This window comes from Halyomorpha halys, unplaced genomic scaffold, assembly GCF_000696795.3.
Source record: "Halyomorpha halys isolate HHAL.00 unplaced genomic scaffold, Hhal_1.1 Scaffold1432.1, whole genome shotgun sequence".
NCBI lineage: Eukaryota > Metazoa > Arthropoda > Insecta > Hemiptera > Pentatomidae > Halyomorpha > Halyomorpha halys.
In genome coordinates, this window is record NW_027109346.1 from 198998 (window position 1) to 219501 (window position 20504).

General features: G+C 29.2%; 2 protein-coding genes and 1 long non-coding RNA gene across 7 annotated transcripts in view; 2 read left to right on the forward strand and 1 right to left on the reverse strand.

Moving 5' to 3' along the window:
• Nucleotides 1–5065, forward strand: part of LOC136795789 (uncharacterized) — a 12136-nt gene extending 7071 nt beyond the window's left edge. The window contains exon 3 of the long non-coding RNA XR_010843457.1: nt 4952–5065. This is a non-coding gene — a long non-coding RNA (uncharacterized lncRNA). The remainder of the gene's footprint in view (nt 1–4951) is intronic.
• The window catches only part of LOC106689700 (armadillo repeat-containing protein 8), a 16874-nt gene extending 1148 nt beyond the window's left edge, over nt 1–15726 (reverse strand). The window contains exons 1-13 of one of the 3 annotated variants that reach the window (XR_010843456.1): nt 15547–15726; nt 15402–15475; nt 15109–15323; nt 14835–15028; nt 14603–14763; nt 11760–11922; nt 8691–8918; nt 8164–8343; nt 6021–6230; nt 5314–5508; nt 4511–4657; nt 1415–1581; nt 1188–1331 (exon numbers count right to left, since the gene is read on the reverse strand). Coding sequence is in view for 2 of the 3 variants with exons in the window: in XM_014434820.3 (XP_014290306.1) it covers nt 1277–1331; nt 1415–1581; nt 4511–4657; nt 5314–5508; nt 6021–6230; nt 8164–8343; nt 8691–8918; nt 11760–11922; nt 14603–14763; nt 14835–15028; nt 15109–15323; nt 15402–15475; nt 15547–15573 (2016 nt within the window). In the remaining variant the exon portion in view is untranslated. The remainder of the gene's footprint in view (nt 1–1187; nt 1332–1414; nt 1582–4510; nt 4658–5313; nt 5509–6020; nt 6231–8163; nt 8344–8690; nt 8919–11759; nt 11923–14602; nt 14764–14834; nt 15029–15108; nt 15324–15401; nt 15476–15546) is intronic. The other 2 variants (XM_014434820.3, XM_014434819.3) reach the window with 2 other exon arrangements.
• A 118-nt stretch (nt 15727–15844) lies between these two features.
• LOC106689699 (RNA-binding protein 25) overlaps nt 15845–20504 on the forward strand; it is a 39343-nt gene continuing 34683 nt past the window's right edge. For 2 of the 3 annotated variants that reach the window (XM_014434815.2, XM_014434816.2), the window contains exons 1-5: nt 15845–16054; nt 16260–16333; nt 16407–16504; nt 18014–18057; nt 19903–20140. In XM_014434815.2, coding sequence (XP_014290301.1) covers nt 15983–16054; nt 16260–16333; nt 16407–16504; nt 18014–18057; nt 19903–20140 — 526 coding nt within the window. In that variant the 5' untranslated portion in view covers nt 15845–15982. Of the gene's footprint in view, nt 16055–16165; nt 16185–16259; nt 16334–16406; nt 16505–18013; nt 18058–19902; nt 20141–20504 lie in introns of those variants that run through there. The other variant, XM_014434817.3, reaches the window with a different exon arrangement.

Sequence of the window (20504 nt, forward strand, 5' to 3'; positions counted from 1 at the left end):
TTAGATAATGTTACCTAACATAAATAACTGACTTTACAAATCAATACCACATCTTCCTGACTAATTACATGATCTTTATAGTAACCACAGTGGATTTGTTTGGGTTAATTTTAAATTTGGCGTATAATACTAGTTAGAAATATTGAAGCTGAAATAATAAGAAAATTTCTATAAACATAATAAAAGATTTGTTCAACAAATGATTAAATTATTTGATAAAGAATTGAGTCAATGTGAGAACTCTTAATCTTAAATTTTTTTCAAAGAAATATATTGTTTCTTTTTTAAATAGAATACTCAAAATAACCAGTTTTTATGACCTTGTCACCTTGTTTTTTTGTTTTTATGACTCCCCAGGGATCTTAGCGGGGCGGGTCCGGTGGGGAAAGATTGCCTTTTTTTGTTATGATCTCTTGTGAGATTGTACAACATGTCGTATATCGACCAACCTACTTGCTAGAATTGTCTATTTGAAAAGTCAAATAAGTAAGGCTACCATGGCGGGCGGGAGGATATTGCAGGAGTTTAATTTCAAAGTGTACAGTCATATTTTATTACTACACAGTGCATTGGTACAAAGAAATGTTAAGACAGGCATTTTTTGGGGCTGTTTTCTGCTTTTTAGTTTCATAAAATGTAAAGGAAATTTTTAAAGATCTATAGAAAAAAAAACCTAGTTTATTTATATAGATAAACTATCCATATAAAATATAGTTCATAACTATATTAATTAATTTTAGAACAATCAATGAAGTCTGTTTTCCAAATGTTAAAATTACCTGGAGAGCATTGAAGAAGAAATACAAATAACTTTGATAATATTAGAGAAAATATCTGTACAGATTATTAAACGAAGTTAAAAAATCTGAGATTATAACCGTTATGAGGATTTGAGAGGAAATAACAACTATATCATAGTCATATCATGCTTTATTTTTTGAGTATAATGCGCATTGTGCATTCATCCATTAATTAATTATTATTCTTAGCTATTTTCTGAAAATTTTTTACACATGAGTATGTCGATTAGTACTGAAGAATGATGTTCAAAATTGTATCTTAACATTTTAGAAAAAACTCAAAAAAGGCTAAAAGTTACACAATGATTTTTTAAATGTGTAACAAACATTCTGTGTACATTTTTCAATTTTCTGAAGTGATAAAATACGAAAAATTTAATGGCAAACCTTTTGTTACACCAAAATTTTATATGAAGAATATTAAACAGTTTTATTTACATTGAATATGCACCGAATAACTTCAAATTAACCAATCCTTAATCCTCAACTCCATCTTTAGAAATTTCTATTAGTTTTTGCTTGAGTATTTCGCTAAAAATAGAAATTTAATATTATGAATAAAAAAAAAGAAAAAAAAAAAAGAAGAGAATGCCTTGACTTTGAAAAATATTTACTTATCAAAAAGAAGTGTATCAGAAGTCATTATCAACTGCTGGAGTAGCCTATACACGCCCATTTCTTTTAACTTTGCTTGTCTTTCAGCAGCACCACTTTCCTCCTTCCATACCAAGTTTGATATACAAAAAATTGCAGCTATTTGTAATTTTACATTGCTATGGGTCTGTAATTAAACAAATAAGAATAATCTTAATTAATTAATAATATTGATTATATAGCTATCTAATTAAAGGCCTACATTAAAATTTTAAATAACCAAAATTTCTCTTTTATGGAAAATCTTGTGTGATTCAGCAATCTCTTGAAATGTAGTCGCCACCTTTCTTGAACCTCCTTGATTCAGAATCAGCATTTTACCATGTTTGTTTTTGATTGTTTCTTCTCTTGGACATTCCACTCTCGTTCACCATTTTATAAAATTTGTGAGATTCATTATTAGGGGTATTCATGATGTGTTAAATGTAAAATATTTTACCATGTTAAATGTTATAAGTATAAGATTGTGAGCAGCCCTATTTAAAGTCATGTTAAAGGTCAAATGCATAAGAGCTCCTAGTGGATTTTCTGAGCAGCTTGTTTTATAATCTTTCCTTCCAAAACTTCATGATATTGTTTACTTATAAGTATTGTTTAAAGTAATTTATCACTATGTGCCTAAAGTAAGTGAAAAGTGGATGATGAGTGAAAGTTTGGCTAATGAATGCCTTGTTGATCTTCTAACTTGCGAGGAAGAGAATCAAGATGAGCTAATTGACAACTATCATTACATTATTATTATTGTCAATCATTGCCTTATTGGTTATAATAACATCCAAAACACTACTAACATAAAAAACAAAATGATGAAACAGGTCTGTTGTGTGATGTCATTCTACATGTAACAGACTCTCAACTATGTTATATCGTTTTAACATGCTAAAAGAAGGAAATATTTCTCTGTTTAACATAAGTTTTTCTATTTAACATGCTTTAAAATGTTAAACTAGAAATCATGTATATCCCTATTGTTTCTTGAGTTTTCTACTTCCTCAATGCTATTCTCTTCTTGCTTCTAACAAACTTCTTTCCATGAATTCTTGCCTCTGTATAATCATTAAAATATATTTCTCTTCTTTATCCTTCTTATCTATGGAAGAGTACACACAAATTAGACTGATATTTCTGAAATGAGTAGTTTGCATATTACTTTGGATAATCAGTTGGTAATCTAGGATTCCAGATTTTATCCAATTCATTACCATAAATGATACTCCAAATCCATGTCTAATCTCACTTCCACTATATATATATAGCATAGTGAAATCTTTTCCATTTATATGGTCTTTGCCAATTCATCTTATCTCTTGTATAGCCAAGATAGCCAGGCAGCCCTGTGCTCTGTCAATAAGATTCTTAAGAGCTCCTGCTCTACATAAAGTTTGTACATTCCATGTTCCGACTGTATGTTTGTTTCCATATCATTCCCTAAAATCAGTCCTACATCCAAGGCTCTGTTAAGTATTCATAACAATTATCTTTTAACGATTCGTGCGGAGTCAAACCATAAACCAACCCCCCTTCTTTTATCCAGGCTTAGAATTGGCAAGGGCTATAGTATTTTAAGACTATTTCCATTGAGTGGGTATAATCTGGTATACAGTAGAGATGGACTAACATCAGATTAAAGAGCAATCTTAAAGAGAAATCTTTTTTATGGTTTACTTGATTATAATTTTATTATTGTTATTACAAACATTTACCCTTCTTGGAATTCTGGAGAAATATCTACTTCCTGGAAGACAATTCTGGCTATTGTGCGATTTTATTTATTTATAAGTTTTATCATAATCCCACAAGTATCAAGCAAGACTAATTATTGAACATCTTTCCAGCTCTCTAGGTCAATACTTTCCCTACCACCAAGATAAGGTATAAAAAATTACCATCAGGTCAAATTTGTAGTATCTGTTTTTCGACAGACATTCAAGTTTCGAAGACTCCTAAAGCCAAGAAATATATTTTCAGTCATTGGTCTCAGTGCCACCACTAAACATGAACTGACTATGTTAGTATTTTTTATTGTAGGAGTTCAATATCTAAAGCCTATATACAAAATCAGGCACCCTGTGAGCAATAGTGGCACAATATATGGAAAAGAGTTGTTCTATTGGCTGCCCTACTGAAATTACTCAAACCATTTTCATGAAACTTATCTAAAGTCATCTATTTAAAGTCCTGTAACTTTTATAAGTAATATATACCTGAGAAAAAGTTATGAAGAGAACGTATTGTATTTATGCCTAACTCAAAAAGTATAAAATTTTGTGTAAAATTCTACATAATTAAATGAAAAGTAATTAAATTCTCTATAGAGCAAGACAAATTTAAGGAAAGATATAATTTAGTACATGACTGTTTATTTTGCTACTGTTCTAGAGTACAGTATATTTTTACAAGTATTCTGCCGAGGTTCTCATGAGAAGTGGTTCACTTTTTATTATTTTTCCAAATAATTTGAAAACTATAGATCTCCCAGCAGTAATTTGACTACATTGTCTACATAGCTAATTTATAAAATAAATATTAGGCTAAGCTCCTGAGACTTTATTATTTTTAATGGGTCCATACTTATCCTTATGGTAAGGATTAGTTAGTTGGAATCATTTAGTTACAGAACTACCCATTATGGCCATTCTCTCTCTTTACTTTCATCATTTATGCTATACCTTAATCTATAAATATATATTTTATCAATAGTGATTATAATTTAGTGAGTGAAAAAAAAGTCTTAAATTTAAAAAATAAAAAGAATCTGACGAATCGTAGGCTGGACACTAATAAGTGTACTCTGAAGGACTGAAAGTAAACATTTTAACAATTTTAAAAGGCAAAATATGTTTTAATGATTGGATCTAGAATTCAGGAAACACATTTAAATAAACCAATATGAATATTTCTTTCTATCTGGCTGTTCCAAGACAAAAATCAAAAATTTTTTTTTTAGAAGGAAACATACAGAACATTTTAAATACACAATTATTTCTTTCATTAATCCTTATTAAACATTAAAAGAATGCGAGAAACAAACACAAATAAAGAAATAACTAACTAACCATATATTCCTGAATTTTGTTTAGAATATCTTCTCTAGACATAATAAATTCTTTCGCACTATCACCATCTCCGATATTACCTAAAATACAAAGGGCTTGTTCTTTCACATCAGCAGAGTGATTTGAATCTAATATAAGAGTAACAGCCTGAAATAGAAAAAGAAAGAAAGCTTTTAATCATGGCTGACCTCAACCAACACTTTGAAAAATGATAAAGATAAATATTGGTATCAATACAACTAGTATTATTATTAATTACCAGCTTATTCCTTAAAATGCCTTCTCCATCATGGAAATAATAAAAGCTAAAAAAGGAGAGCTAGGAAAAAAAGTATTAGAACAGAAGTAGTAAGCTGGTGAAAATCTGAAAATCTTTTAGACCAAAAATAATTAAAAATTATGGTTAAAAAATGTAAAGTTATGTTCATTATTTGCTTTCAGGAGATGTGATACTGCCTCCTCCAAACTTCTGTGAAGGATAACTAAAAAATTTTTTTTTTTTATAAATTCTGGTTTCAATTCCAAGTAATGTGTAAATTTATTTATACAGTGAGTAAAATTGTATTTATTTATAAAGATTTAATCTTTTATTGTATGTAGTTCTTATGAACTCCTCTTTTTACATCAATTAATTCAGATTAATGAGATTGCAATGTATTACAATAATTTTTCAAAGAAACATACACCTTTTAACTCCATCAAATTAACAGTGTAGATAAGATCATTCGTAAGAGTAAAACTATCATTTATCAGTTATTTTGAATCAATCAAGCATTGTAGGATTACATAAAAATGATTCTTACCTGCATTATTTGAATTCCGTGAAGGGCCATAATTTGATCTATATGTGGTTTAGTAGAAAGAAGATTTCGCAATAAACCTAAAGTTTTCATAAGAACATTCACTTCAGAATCTGATAAAAGTCTGAAGATTTGTTCAGTTCCCAATTTATGTAAAATTTGTGATTTTACTTTTTGGTCAGCTTGGAAAGCCATGTTCTGGAAAAAATAAGGATCTTTTGTCTAATAGAAGAAACAAATTATATAAATAACATACATATTAATAATTTTCAATTCATTTGATTGCCAAACCAAATTAATTCTATTCAATATTAGCAATAATAGCGACTCGTATAAAATAATTATATAAAGCAAATTGAATTTAAATAATTATGCCTCGATTATGACTATAATCATCATTATGATAAAAGAATACTAACTATGAGGGAAAAAAAAATCTTGACCCTATTGTTGGTGACTAACTTCTAAGGTTTACTTCTGGCCAAAAACAGCAATTTTTTTAAAGTAATGCATTATGTAATTTCTTTACTTAAATTCAGCATAATTTATTCCTCAGACATAAAATGAAAATAATTTAGATAAAGATAAATTAATAATAATAATAATTGAAGAAACATGTACACAAACCTATGTTTTTCAAAATGATTGTGATATCTACAAAAAATGTCTGTACAAATAAACTAAAAATACATTTATTTGAATAAAATTACCATTAATGCCCAAACACCATTTAACCTTAAGGCTGGATCAGGTCGATGAGTTAAGCTACAAAGAAGATCTACACCGCCTGACTCCAATATGGGTTCTTTAGCCGGTGAAAATTCGAGAAGCAGATTACATAATGTAGAACTTGCAACACTTAATAAGTCATCAGATGCTCCTTGAAGTACACCCATCAAAGGCTTCCAAACAGAATGGTCCTAAATGAAATAAAAAATACAAAGTAAATACTTATTCTAAATATATCATGTAAATTACATTAATAATTTGTTAATACCCTATATTTTTTAACAGTACACTGAACACAAATATAATGTAAGATAAGACAGGAGTATGAATTATTTGCATTCATTACAAGATCAGCAACATTATTCACCTTATGAAAAACTGCCAGGCAGATTTCGTAATCAGGCAAGGAAAATTAAGTACAACATACCCTTGCAACTTGGAACTTGCAAAAATTAATTAGGATAAAAAATTACAAGCTAGAGGGAAGAAGGGAATATATGACCAATATTCTAATGTTCAGGGACCTTCGAAATCAGAATAACTAGGGGAGAAGTAGGTTGTATGATTCAAGAAACTTCAATGCATACTGTAATGAAATGACAAAACTTTGTGAGCATCAGCAGTTGGTGGTCTACTTGCAAGTAGGAGAGGTCCTTCATACTATTGCATAAGCAGAAGAAAGATGATGTAAGAATGGGTATGGGTGAAAGATAAATTAATAATACAGAGGAAGAACTTATCATTGATATACATTTAAATGGCAGATTAGGAAGAAATGTCTACTAGTTGGATGGTTTAGGTATTCACTGAGAAGGTATAAAAAATTATAATGGGGTCAGAATTTTCTCATTTCCAGAACAGAATGTAGCCAAAAAATTTATTGGGAGATTATTAACTGACTGCCACCTGTATCACCTTCCTTCCATTAAATTAAATTTTTATAAGCCTTACTTCATGTTCAAATTTTTAGTCATTCTTCATTAAACCAGTTTTTCTTTGTATTCTTTCTTTTACTAAGACTATAATAACTAGTTACTTTTATATGTTCCCGTTTTTTTGTTTTACACATAAATTGTCTTTATCACCTCTTACCCCCTTCTAAAGTTAATTGAACTTTAAATCTATCCTTGATTTGTAAGGCAAAATATTTTCATATTATAGTAATCCTTAATTTTCAAGTAATTTATTTTTCTTTATAAGTAAAAATAAATTTTTATCACAATTTTATGATAAATAATTTGTGACCTGACCCAAATTCTGTCTACAATAAATCCTCATTATCAAAATTAAAGGATGTTAATTTTCAATGGTTTATAAATTTTAACGCCATATATATATATATATATATATATCTCAATTAAAATGTAAATATTTTTTATATAGACAAAAAATATATTCAATTGGTATTAAACAATTACATTGTTTACTATGTATTTTTTGTGCTAATTCTATATCACTGTATAGTGTTTCGGTTTAAAAGAAAACAAATTATACTGGTAATGTTTGTATAGTGAAATACCGGCTAGTAGGATTATTAGCCACAACAATACTACAGGTTCAGTAGCCTAAGGTCAGTTGCCCCGTCGACATCGTCGCCCATGTACACTCGCCCTGTCGAGTAGCCTATGTACAGTCGCCCAGTCGCTGTACTTGTCACCAGACCTTTCTGGATGAGATCATCTGAGCTGTTCGCTGTGTGGGCCCACCTACGTTTAAGAACAGAACGTCGTCCCCGACCTTTTCGGTACGAACTGCAGGACCCCGACCCATCGGAGTTCATCACTTCATCATTTACAAAAATTTGTAATTACCAATTATTTTTCTTATTGTAATTTTCGTCAAAAGAAGCATTTTTTTATTATTTTTTGTCAATTGGGTCCTATATTATTTAGAAGATTTCTCTTTGTTTTTAATTTAATTTATGTATTTGATCTAATTTAATTTACGAATAAATGTTTTATCCGAGCCAGTTTTTATTTATTTTTTTAGTTAAGCTTTCCGACAAGGAGACCATGTCGAATTGAGGTGGCTTAACAATAAATTTAAAAGAACTAAAGTTTTTATTTATTATAGAATTTGTGATAGGTATGCATATATCTTCATTTTTTAAAAACCAATACTTACCAAAAATGTTGTCCTCAACTGCTGAACCGAACGAGATAGTGAATGAAGACATCGTACAGCTGCAAGCCTCACTTTGTCATTTGGATCCTCTAAACCGCAAACAACTTCCTCCATCAGCCTCTCAGTTTCAATTATACGTTTCCTGATGTCTTCATCATTAGCTCCCAATGATGCAAAGGCCTGTAATGAAAGAAGTTAAGAATTTCAAAGACATAAAAATACCAATCACTAGTTTAACTAAACCAAAAACACTTAATGTTAAAATCAATTTATTTCATAATTGATATACATTTTTATAAAAATTTAGTTGAGGATTAAATAACAAACTTAGAAGATTAAAATTGATTTCGATATGATCATGAACAATTTCAATGATTGTATAATCACATCAGATTAAAAAAGGGTTCCAATTTTTCACAAATCTAACAGGCTGGAAAACTGCAAAAATGCCTTTTTTTAAAAACCATATATGCTTTCTTTCCTCTTAAGAAAAACTAATAAATAAAGTATATTCATAAAACATTTACCCTAAAAGCAGCCTGTTTCATATCAGCTATAACACATGGATCCAGGTGAACATTATTGTTATTATTCGCTTCAGACTGAGAATGCAACATATTTGCAAGAGTAGGAATTAACTGATTAGAAATTGATGCTAACCTCTGGAGGTCTGTGTTTACTTCAGTAAGGTATGCGATTGTTTCAGCAGCTACAACACGCTCTTCACAAGTGTGATCTTTTTTACAAAGAACAACCTTTAAAACAAATGAATAACCTTTTACAAATCTTGATGTCATAAAGTTATGACCTTGCTAACAAATAAATTATTGTTCTAAACATATTAAACCAAAATCCTAAACTGGATATTTTTGTCAATACATTTTTTTAAAACTCTTTTAGTCGGAAAAAGTAAAAACAATCACGTGATCTGGTATTAAATGGAAAAAATGTAATATAATATATATAAATAGACATAAATATAATATATGTAAATTTAACATATAATAAATATATGTTTTTGATCCTAAACTACAGAAGAAAGGAGGATCTGTCAAAACTGGAAGATAAGTCACTTTCTGATCTGGTTTTTAATAAAAATGACACTGGGCAATATTAACAGATAGTGTTGAGTATATATTGAGATGAGGTCAAAAAAGTCATCACATATTTATAAGCATGTTAATATTTAGTATTATTATTATTATAGTTTTTATAACTAGTACCTAAGTTTTCCCTCCAAAAATGTTTTAAATATGGATTACTACTACGAGCACAGTGTAAATAGTTCAGAATGGTTTATTTTATTTTATAATTTATTTTTTCAAGGGGTGAGGGTTGTTATAACAATGCGGTAATTAGAAAATAAAGTAGATTCAAATGCTAAAACAACTGGCCATTTAGTAATCTCCATCGTTTTTACGTTATTTAATTTGATGGAAGGGAAGTGGATTTACATAGAGCTAGTTGGTAGTGGCAGTAATTATTATCCCAAAGCTATTCTAGATAGTGTAAGGAATCAAAATAAATAGGATGACAAATTGGGTAGTTGTTAAAGTATATAAAGTAGAGTTATTTTCTAGTTACCCAATAGTTCTAACTACCTTCACCCCAATTGATAAATAAATAAAAATGATACACAGAAAGTAAAATCCATCCCAAACTAATAACACTATGTTTGCAGTAGGAACTCACTTGAGAAACATTCTAATTTTTGGGAAAAGAAAAAACTTAAGTATGAGATAAAAAAACTCGAACAATTATAATACTAAATATTCACATTTTTATAGATATCTAATGATTTTTTTTTGAAGTGCCAACATCAATATTTATCAGAAATAAAACTAGCTTTGCAATGTTGGATACATGAAATCCCCAAGATTGTACCACACAAATTCATTGCGTAGGATTCTTACGAGTATTACCAAAAATTATCTTTTTATTTGGCTTTGGGTAAACATGACATAACTTTTAAATCATTTATTAAGTAATCCATTCTTATCACAAAAAAAAAAAAAAAAAAATACATCATTTTTTAGAAACACTAACAATGGCAGAATGAATAAAAGCTCTAATAATGAAACAGGTATAAATGATAAGTGTTGTAAAGTAAAATTCTCAAATTCTCTCTTCATTAAAAATCTCAAAATATGAGGATATTGAAGATACTTTCAACTGACCAAAACTAAAATTTAAAAAACTCATTTCACAATATTTTTTGCTGATTGTTTTTTAAGACATAACAAATTACTTAAAATTTAATTTAATTAAGAAATTTAAAATTGATTAAACTACACTTTATAAATCAAACTGTGGTATAACAGTTTTTGATTCATTGTAATCTTCAGGACCTTACATTTACATTTATTCAACTATTTATTTAACTAAAAATAGTTGTAGACATAATGATAAAAAAAACATTCTATTGGTGGGATCAACAGAATGTGTGTCAGAGAATATTTCATAGCAGGATAGAATGATTGTGCCATTCAACTGTTGTCTTTGACATTAATAGAGGCGCTGACTATACTTTTCCAGCAGAATATGAGACCTTCCCTAAATTCAAAGGACAACAATTTATCAAAGGAAACCACTAGCATTAAAGAAAAGTTATTTACACCACTTCATAAACTCTATGTGGAAAAGAAACCAGCATACTTTTCCCTACAATAATGATTTATTAAATGCCACTAATAACTGATCAAATGCACCCGATTATTTTGACATTTGTTTCTGTAACTATGAATTACCTATACTATTCCCCAATAAAACATGATATGATTTTATTAAGTTTGATACCTAAAAAAATTATATTAAATTATCACAAATAAATTAAATTATTGTGTAGCTTTTAACACGTATTTGAAATTTACCATTTTGCAATTTAAATATCTAGTATATTGTGAGGGATAGGACTCAATCGCAGCCTTTATTTGATCAAAAGATATTTTCGAGGTAAGCTATTTTCACTTATAGTAGTCAAGTTCAAAATTACCGGATTGAAATGTAAAACCCTTCTTTCAATTGTAGTGTCTTCTCTGATATGAAAGGCAGTGTTAGATTTAAGTTCAAATTCATACAAATAATTATAATGAATTTCAAGAGAACTCACAATTGGATATGGCTTCATTCAATAGATTCACATATAACGCATCAATTTATACCAATTGAACAAAATAAATGGATAAAATAGCATTAATAACAATAATGTTTGTAAATAGTGAGATAGTAAAAAGATAGGAATGATTTAAATAAATTACAACTGATCTTTCATTCTATACAACTGGGATAATTATTCAAACACATAAAATAGTTATTTATAATAATAAAATAATTGTACAAGCAATATTTGGGCACATCATGGTTTTGTCAATTATACATCCAATCATTTTTCTTTCATTTATAAAGGTGGAAATTGCAAGAAATAGGTGAAGATCAGATAGGATAAAGCCTCATATCAGTTGATAACTATGTACATAAGTTTTTTAAATTAGTTTCCAAATAAATGTACTTTCCTCCAAAGCTTATCATTAATAGTGAAAATTAAAATTTTAGTAATTAATTAACACTATATAGAAAGATAACTTAAACAAACATACAAGACAGGGAAGAGTTTTGTATAAGATTTTAGAATCTTCAGCAGATATAGCTCCAGCACGGTGAATATAAGTTAAACATTTTGCAGAAGCTAGTTGCATTTCACTTGGTCGATCCCGTGACATTAAGCCAACTAACAAATCAGGAACAGAAACTCCACCAAAGCTGTAACCAACAATTTAAAAAAAAAATGAATAAATCTTGAGCTCTACAGTAATTATAGTAAAGTATAGATAATAGTGAGGAGTCAGTGAGTCAAATGAAACAAACTAGTGATAATTTACAAATAATTTTGATAGATAACAAATTAAATACATTAACAGACAAGCTATGGAAGCCATCCCAATTAAATAACATCCACCAACTGGTATGGTCCCATTTTACAGAAAAAAAAAAAATTAAAACAAAAGTTGTTAATTGCATTAGGCATAGAAATATCAAGAAATCAATTGCAATGAATGTTATGGTTCAATAATTTACTAGCATCTTAAATGTAATCCGTATATCATACTTAATAATAACTATGTTAAATTAATAGTTTGCTTAATAAATAGTTACCCTATCGGAAAGTATCACTTCAGATTAACATTTGGACAAAACTAAACATTCATTGCAACCATAAAACCTAAAAAAGTCATAAGTAGCAGAACTCCACCACTTTATAAATGTTAATTAATATTCCACTTCTGTATAATTGGAAAACAAATGTATTATGATATGAATATTTTAATTATTTAAGTTATTATTATATTTAAAAGTAGGAAAAGGTGTGGGAAAAAAAAAGTTAAGATATCACATAGGCACTAACCATGTAATAAGGAACAAAATTGATCATTTGTAAGGATAGAGAAAAAACGTTAAAAAATTGGTGGGGATGGGGAAAAAAAAGTTGACACACAAATGGCACTACTCAAACACTAATTTCAATTCCTTTCAAATAAGCGTATACATAATTTACTATGAAATGAATACTTTTTCACTTATAATGCAAATGAAGTTATAACTTTTTATCTTGCTTTATCTTGGAGATTTATTTTACAGTAAAAGTCCTGAAAAACTATAATTTGAGTCATTTAACATTTAAAATCTAGAATAAATCACAGAGAAAATACTTTAATTTAAATAAAATCATTATTTCTGTTTTGACACAACAGTTTACAGAAAAACAAGTTTTGAGGCTATTTTCCACAGGATGACAGATGTGGTACACAGGCATCAAGGACAGATTTTTGCCATACAAAACAAAAAGAAAAAAATTGGTTCTCCTGTTTATATGATATTCAATTTATTTATATTTTAAGACTTTAGAAGAATGATTCCAAAAGACTATATATTTCTTAGATATAGGCACATGAAAGCTATAATTGGTTCTGATTTTGAAACCAACTGGCTATTGATAATAATGAGTTCTGAGAATCATCAGGATTTTACTTCCTTAAAGAAGAGAGAAGTGCATAATAACTTACGTTAAAAGGAAGAAAATAAACAATATTACAGATGAGGGACTATAGACTACCTATAGGCAATAAGCACTGGGATTTGATTTGTTTACATTATTGGCTTCACAACATTAACCATCTGATATAATATCTTGATTTCATATTGAATCATGCGAGCCATTATGAGAGAAATATTATAAAAATTTTTAATTTTTATTTCTTTTAAGCTTTTTGTTAACACAGGAAAATAATAGCTGTCACGGAATTATGGGGTACAAAACCTTTTAGTATGCCACTATCATTCTGATGTTTTTTTCCTGCAGTGACAAATGTTAAAGATTTAATATCACAAATGACTAGTTTTTCACAAAACTGAAAGTATGAATTAATACATTACAGATTTAAGATTAAATAGGTAATTCATATCTTTATTGAATAATCTAGTGATAAAAATCCTGCTCATAAACAGAAGGTTTAGAGAATAGTTTACTCCTACTAAAACTGAATTGGTAAGTGGGATCAGTTGGTTGATCACTAGTACCAAAAAACTAGGACACAGTTAAAAAACTATACAGCATCCAAAATTTGTTTAAATTATTTACATTAAATGGTTGAAAACTGATGGAAAATGTTAAAAAATGCATATCAGCTTTGAAACATTTCATTTAGTTCCTGATGAACTATAATACTAATACTAAACAAACACATTTTAAATAAAGTATTTAAGTCAGGCAATCTTTACCGGCTGAATCCGCCCCACTAAGACCCCCAGAGAGCGCTGGTCCTATATCAATTTTGAAAAATTTGCTTAATACAGTTAGAGGAGACTTTAAGGTAGTTAAATCAAGCAATATAAAAAAAATTTCACTCTTCCCGTATTAAGCAAATTTTTCAAAAGTAATATAGGACCATCACTCCCTCGGGGTCTTAGTGAGCTGGGAAGGATTGCTTTTTTTTTTTTGTATTAATTTCCACTTGAGAGATTGTGACATGTCATACATCTTTAGGTTATCAACTTAATATTGTTTAAATTATCGAATTATACCAATTTTAAAAATACCTCAAATATTAGTATATTCTTTAAGATCTTACATGGCCACTATTATTGAGTCAATATACTGCTTCTCTATGGGATATATTTCTGCAATTATATTGACCCGTTTCCTATACTATTCAACAATATAGGCCATGTATGGTTAACTTTATTTGCTACCGTAATTGATTGAAGAAATTTATTTACACTTAACTTCTTTACAATAAGTTTAAATACTCATTAAACTAAATATTATCAACCCACATACTACTTAGTATACTACATAGCCAGTAAAAACAATATTACTTTAGAAGGTATAAAAAAAATTGATAAATAATAGTTTGTATAAACTAAAAGTATAAGTATGATGTACCTAGCTGTGGCTATTATCGCTGACACATTGGCATTTTGATATGCAAGATTAGCTATACAATTTAATGTGGGCATCAACACTGAGTAATGTGGAGAACACAATAAAGCTGCTAATGTATAAATAGCTCCTTGATCACATAATAACATTTGATGTTCAAGAGTCTAGAAACAAAAATCGAAAATCAGAAATTCTGTACACTAATTTACAAGTCACAGTGTACAAAATTCACTACCTTGCAAGATGCACTCAAAATAGTTGTAACACATATTTGATTAGAAACAGATTGCATGGCTAACTTCAGGAGGTGAGAAACTGTTTGCTGTTCCTGAAATATGAGTCCGTAAGGTGCTTGGGGATGTGAGAAAATAGAGCATGCACATCGAAGGCATACATCTGTAAGCTTAGGATCGTCATTAGAGAGAATACCTGAAAATGAATAACAGATTCCAGAATTCTTAGTGAAACAACACTAATGGCATCTTGGCTTAAAATTTTGGAATACATACAATTTAAAAGAAGAGGCGCAATTCCAAAATCAATTAATTGCTTGACATGAGATTCGGTTCCTTTGGCTAAAGATCCTAGAGTAACTGCAGCTTCAACACGAATATCTGTAGGTATAGATACATTCTGTAACAACTGTGTTAGTCTTGTCACTACACCTTGAGCTATGACACTACCTTTTTGCCTGTTACTGCCAATAACAGTATTCTTCAAACAACTAAAACATATACATACATTCATGATTTGAATATTACACATTTATTTATGGCTGGCCTTAGTTACCCAAAGAACTTACACTAATGCTTCTAAACACTTTCGCTGATCTGGTGAGAACAGTTCATCGATATAAGACCTACAACTTTCAACGTCCTGAAAACATTACACAAGTTTTTTAGAAAAGTGTGAAAATCAACGAGTACGTTGATTATAGATCAAACTACCATAAACGGATGAGCAACTGACACCATTTCTTCAATTACAACTATTCTTAATTCAACGCAATAATAAGTAGATACTTATAACCTAGAATTTGAAAGACGCACACCCGGTTGCAATGATTTTTCTAGTCACAGCCAACTGTATTTATTTGTCGATATCAAGAATTTGTTATTTAATATAACTTTAGTAAAAGACCAACGATCGTTTAAGTCCTATTTCTACTTATAGCATAATATCACATCATAATCCTAGTCACTTTAATGCCTAAAGCCTTCTTTTACTTGAACAGTTTGGGTTCACGATTACTCGGTTCACCATTTTGTTGTCGGGTATTTTGTAGTTGGATGTTGGCTGCTTAGATAGATTTATTTATGTTTGTCCTCTACAGTAATGTTCATATATTTTATTCTTACTCTTTACTAGTCCAGTTAAAATTGTATGTGTTTCTTGTCAGGAGGTGATAGTTTGTTTCGTATTATAAATATTAACAGCTCAGTTTACCTCAAGGAGGTATGATTATCTTGTCATTTGAATTTGATATATAAGAAACGTGTGTTTTTACACTTTCTTTTTAGGTTTAAGTTATTTTTTTCTCTTCGGATTTTACCTTGAGCATTAAGATTTACTATGTGCTATTGATGTATGATCTATGGCTTTCATATGTACCTTAATTTCTTTATTAATAAAGCAATTAAGTAAGTATTTAATTTTTTAGATGTCTACAGACCCTTCTTTGGTTCCACCTGGAACTCTACCTACTACATTCATTCCAACAACATCAGCAGGAAAGTAAGTATGATAAACTTCATAATTAAGTATTGAAGTGTTATGATTGTGTAATATTTACTTCTTAATGTTTTAGTGTTGGCTACATGGTCATGTCTTATCCTGGAAGACCCCCTATGGTACCAGGAATTCCTATGCCCCCTGGCATGGGAATGCCATACATGCAAATTGGAGGTTCGTTCTACGTTTTTATGTTCATGTTTAGAAATAATTGTAATTTTTTTTTAAATATAAGTTTTAGCAGACCGTTTAACTTAGTTCTATGCTTTTAATTTATGATTTATTTACTATAATTGATAATCAAATATGTTACTTACTGTCACCAGAAATACCATACTATGTAACTTTTAAGTTGTCAAAAGTTCAGTTTAATTTGTAAAATTAAAAGTTAACTTTTAGCTCTGGCTATTTCAACTGCTGTTAAACCAAAAGTAAATTTTCCCTCTGGCACAGTTTCCACTACTGATGGTATATTAAGACGATCCTCATTGTGATTACATACTGTTGTGTACGTTATTTTCTGATATATGGGAATTAAAGGATTTATTTGAGTATCAATAATAGATTAGCGACATATATTTTTGAATTTGGGTACATTAAGGTTTTTCTTTCATTCAAGATAAGACTAGTGATTATTATAGTTTAAATTTTGTTAACGTATTCCTAACAATTAATATTAAGCAATACATGGGTTTCAAGTAGAGTTCTCTGGGTCTAGTGTAATATAACAAGTATCTATTTGATAAAGGTAGTAGTAACCCATTTTGATAAACACTTATTTAAGGTTGCCTTGTATGCCTTGCATAGATCTGACTACCATGCACCTCAAGATGTCAATTACTGTTGTTGTGGCAACAGAGTTAGAGAGATCCTTAAAGGATGTAGTAAATTATTCAAAAGATAAAAAATCTTGAGAGTAACTTATGTGGAAAGTGCCTGAGGTATTGAGTTTAAAAATTATAGTAAAAGACTGAACACATAAAAAATCATATAAGATATCTTAAACTCTGGATAAATGATTTATAGTTTCTACATCAGGACAATGCTCCAATTATCCTGCATTGTCTATCTGAATGTTTATGATCAACCATGTGATTCCTATAATATAGTGTCTAACCTTGTTCACTGAAACTGAGAAAGTCTCCACATATGTGACTAAAGAAACCATAACATGTTTTCAAAAATGATTTACATCATTTCGACCCTAATAGGTAAAGTTGAGTTTGTTTAAGAAAACCAATAAATGATTTATAGTTAGTATCTTATTTTTTCTAAGCTGTACTATGTACAGCTATTCGATAATGTCCTCAACTCAGTAGTAATACATTAAATTGCGATACATTATAGTTAAGTATTGTATGAAGTCTAGGAGATATTATTGAAGGTAAAGCCAGAAATAAATAGTTTTTATGTAAACTGTTATCACTATATTTGCTATAAGCCGATAGCTTAACCCCTCTATGTTCAATTGTTCTTGAATTTTGATTTTTAAGCTCTAGAGAAGGTCTGTAAAATAGGTTTGAGTGTCAATCAAAATTTTTTGCTGCAAATTTTATTTCTGATTTCTCCTCAACCATCATTTCCTAGTTTTAATACATTATTTTCTGGGACGAGGATTAATATTAGCAATTTAAAATATTAATGTAATAAAACTTAAGTTTTTATAAATAATTTTATTTTCAGCTCCACCTCCACTCATGCCAGGTGTGCCTATGCCAATGGGTCCTGTAAGTATATATTTATGCATATTTTTCAGTTGATATCTAATGATTTTCTTTTTTAGAATCTAAAATAAATAATTTTTTTTTATTTCTTCGATTATCCAAGGTATAGAGAGCATGGCAACCAGTCAAAACAGTTTTTTAATTTACCTGTTTCAGAATTCCCTGAGTCCAAAAGAAAGATGTTAAAAAACATAAATAGGTTTTAATATCTTCATCACCTTTGCTAAAATTTGTTTATGGAATTGTAGCTGTATAGTACAATTCCAGTAATTCGAATATTGAATAATCCAAATTGACGAAGTAAAAAAAAAAAAATCAGCATTAACACAATCCTCTCATCTACATCTTGTTCCAATCCTGTGATGTTTATGAGTCATCTCAGTATTTATTATTTTTTAATTTTTTAATATTATTTATTATTTATAAATTCATTTGTTATTAAGCTCTACAACTTTACTCACCCTTTTTATTTTCCATATTGCTATCAATTGAATTATTTTTAGTGCTATCACATGAATTATTATTACATACTTCTAAATTCTTCATATTTATACTTAGATCCAAGTATTTTTTATGGTATTTCATTTTTTAAAATCTTAAAGTGTTTCTCTCTAAAGTGGCTATATTTCGAAACTTTAAAGAAGACTATGAAGAATAGTTTGATATATTCTAAATTTCAAGTTTCTAGGCACAAGGTGTGAGCTAATTAATTTTTAAACTGAAAAATAAAAATCATTTTCTGCCTTTCTAATTAATTATTAATTACTTTTCATCACTTGTGACTCCGAACTAATTTAATTAATGTATCTCTTAATTTTCATAGAAGAATGAGGGGATGAAATTAGGAGATGTTAATGCTGAGAATTTTGGTCACACACATTACATTACATTTGGTATACACAAATGTAAGTTCGATTTTAGATACATTTTAATATCAATTACCTTACTTCTTACCTTGGGAATTCTAGGGAGTATGATGCTAAATTCTTTACTTGCAAGATGAATCAATTGTTCAAAGAACTATTTTGTAATAAGAAAATAAATAAATAAACCAAAGGGACTTACAAAAATATATGCTAAGTACATCCTTACATTGGTAATTTGGATAACTTTTAATATTGATTAATTAGTAACATTTTCTAATTATAATTTCTAAATTAGAAGCATAGACATTAATTTTAATACTTGCATCAAAAACATTTCATTATTGGTATGGTATAGCACACATCGTGAAATAAAGCAGTCTGAAAAATTGTGGTGTTCCAACTTTCATTCCTCAGCATTCACTGATGAAAGGTTAGGAATTTTTATTCTCTTGTCACACAGTTAGTGATTAGTTGGTTAGTGCTTAAACAAGCAATTTTGATGCATACACTATTCTTAAATAAAACAATACCAATTAATGCCCTAAAATTAATAATTAAAGGATGACCTTATTCTTAAGGAGATTACCCTAAAGTATGATATTAAGAGGCATTGGGTGAAGATGCTTCCAGAGTTGCTCAAGCAAGGAATCGGCAAGAACCATAATCGATTAAGGAATACTCTTTCTGAATTAAATGAGAGAACTGGCAATACAAAATGTTCAACAGTACCACGTCCATGTCTACCTGCCTTATTTTGTGATGTCCAATAAAGCTTCTGTAAAACAACATTTTTTTGTGTTCGCAAATACTCTTCATATAATTGTTTTACAGTATGGTTATGCATTTGTAAGTGGTAGCTGTTATTTATGATGATTTACTGATATGGAAATTAAATTTGAAAAATAAAATCATGTACTTACATAATTTAATAAAATTATTTTAGCAATTAGAAGAAAAATTAATTACCTTTTGATTTTCCTAGATGATGGGTGGCCCTCCTCTGGCACCTATGGTACCGAGAGCTTACAGACCAACTCCAGTTACAACTTCTGCCCCGCCTAGACCTAAAGCAGCACCCCCAGTGCGATATCTTCCTCCTCAGCCTGATGGCCCATCAGTAACAGTTTTTGTTGGAAATATTACTGAACGTGCTCCAGATCAAATGATACGTTTTATACTTTCTGCTTGTGGGCATGTCACCTCCTGGAAACGTGTTCAAGGTGAGTTTAAAAGTTATATGTTATCATTAATTGAGCCTAATAAGTAGCTCTAAGTTTATTGTTGCTTAATTTTTTTACAATTAAAGGTCCTGAAATACATATCTCTAAGAATATTGACTTTTTAATCAGAAGAAACTATCATTTTAGTTTATAATGAACTTGTTTCTCTCAGATTCTGCTTGTAATACTAATTAATCTCTCTCTGTTTTAAATATGCAAAAATCACTGAAACAGAAAAATGAATGTGGGCAGTTGGAGTAGTAATCACTCAATAAACTTTGATTATTGATTTAAGGGGCCCATTCATTTTCATATGGGTTACATGATTTGTTTATGATCTTACAAGTATAAGTGTTTGAGTTAA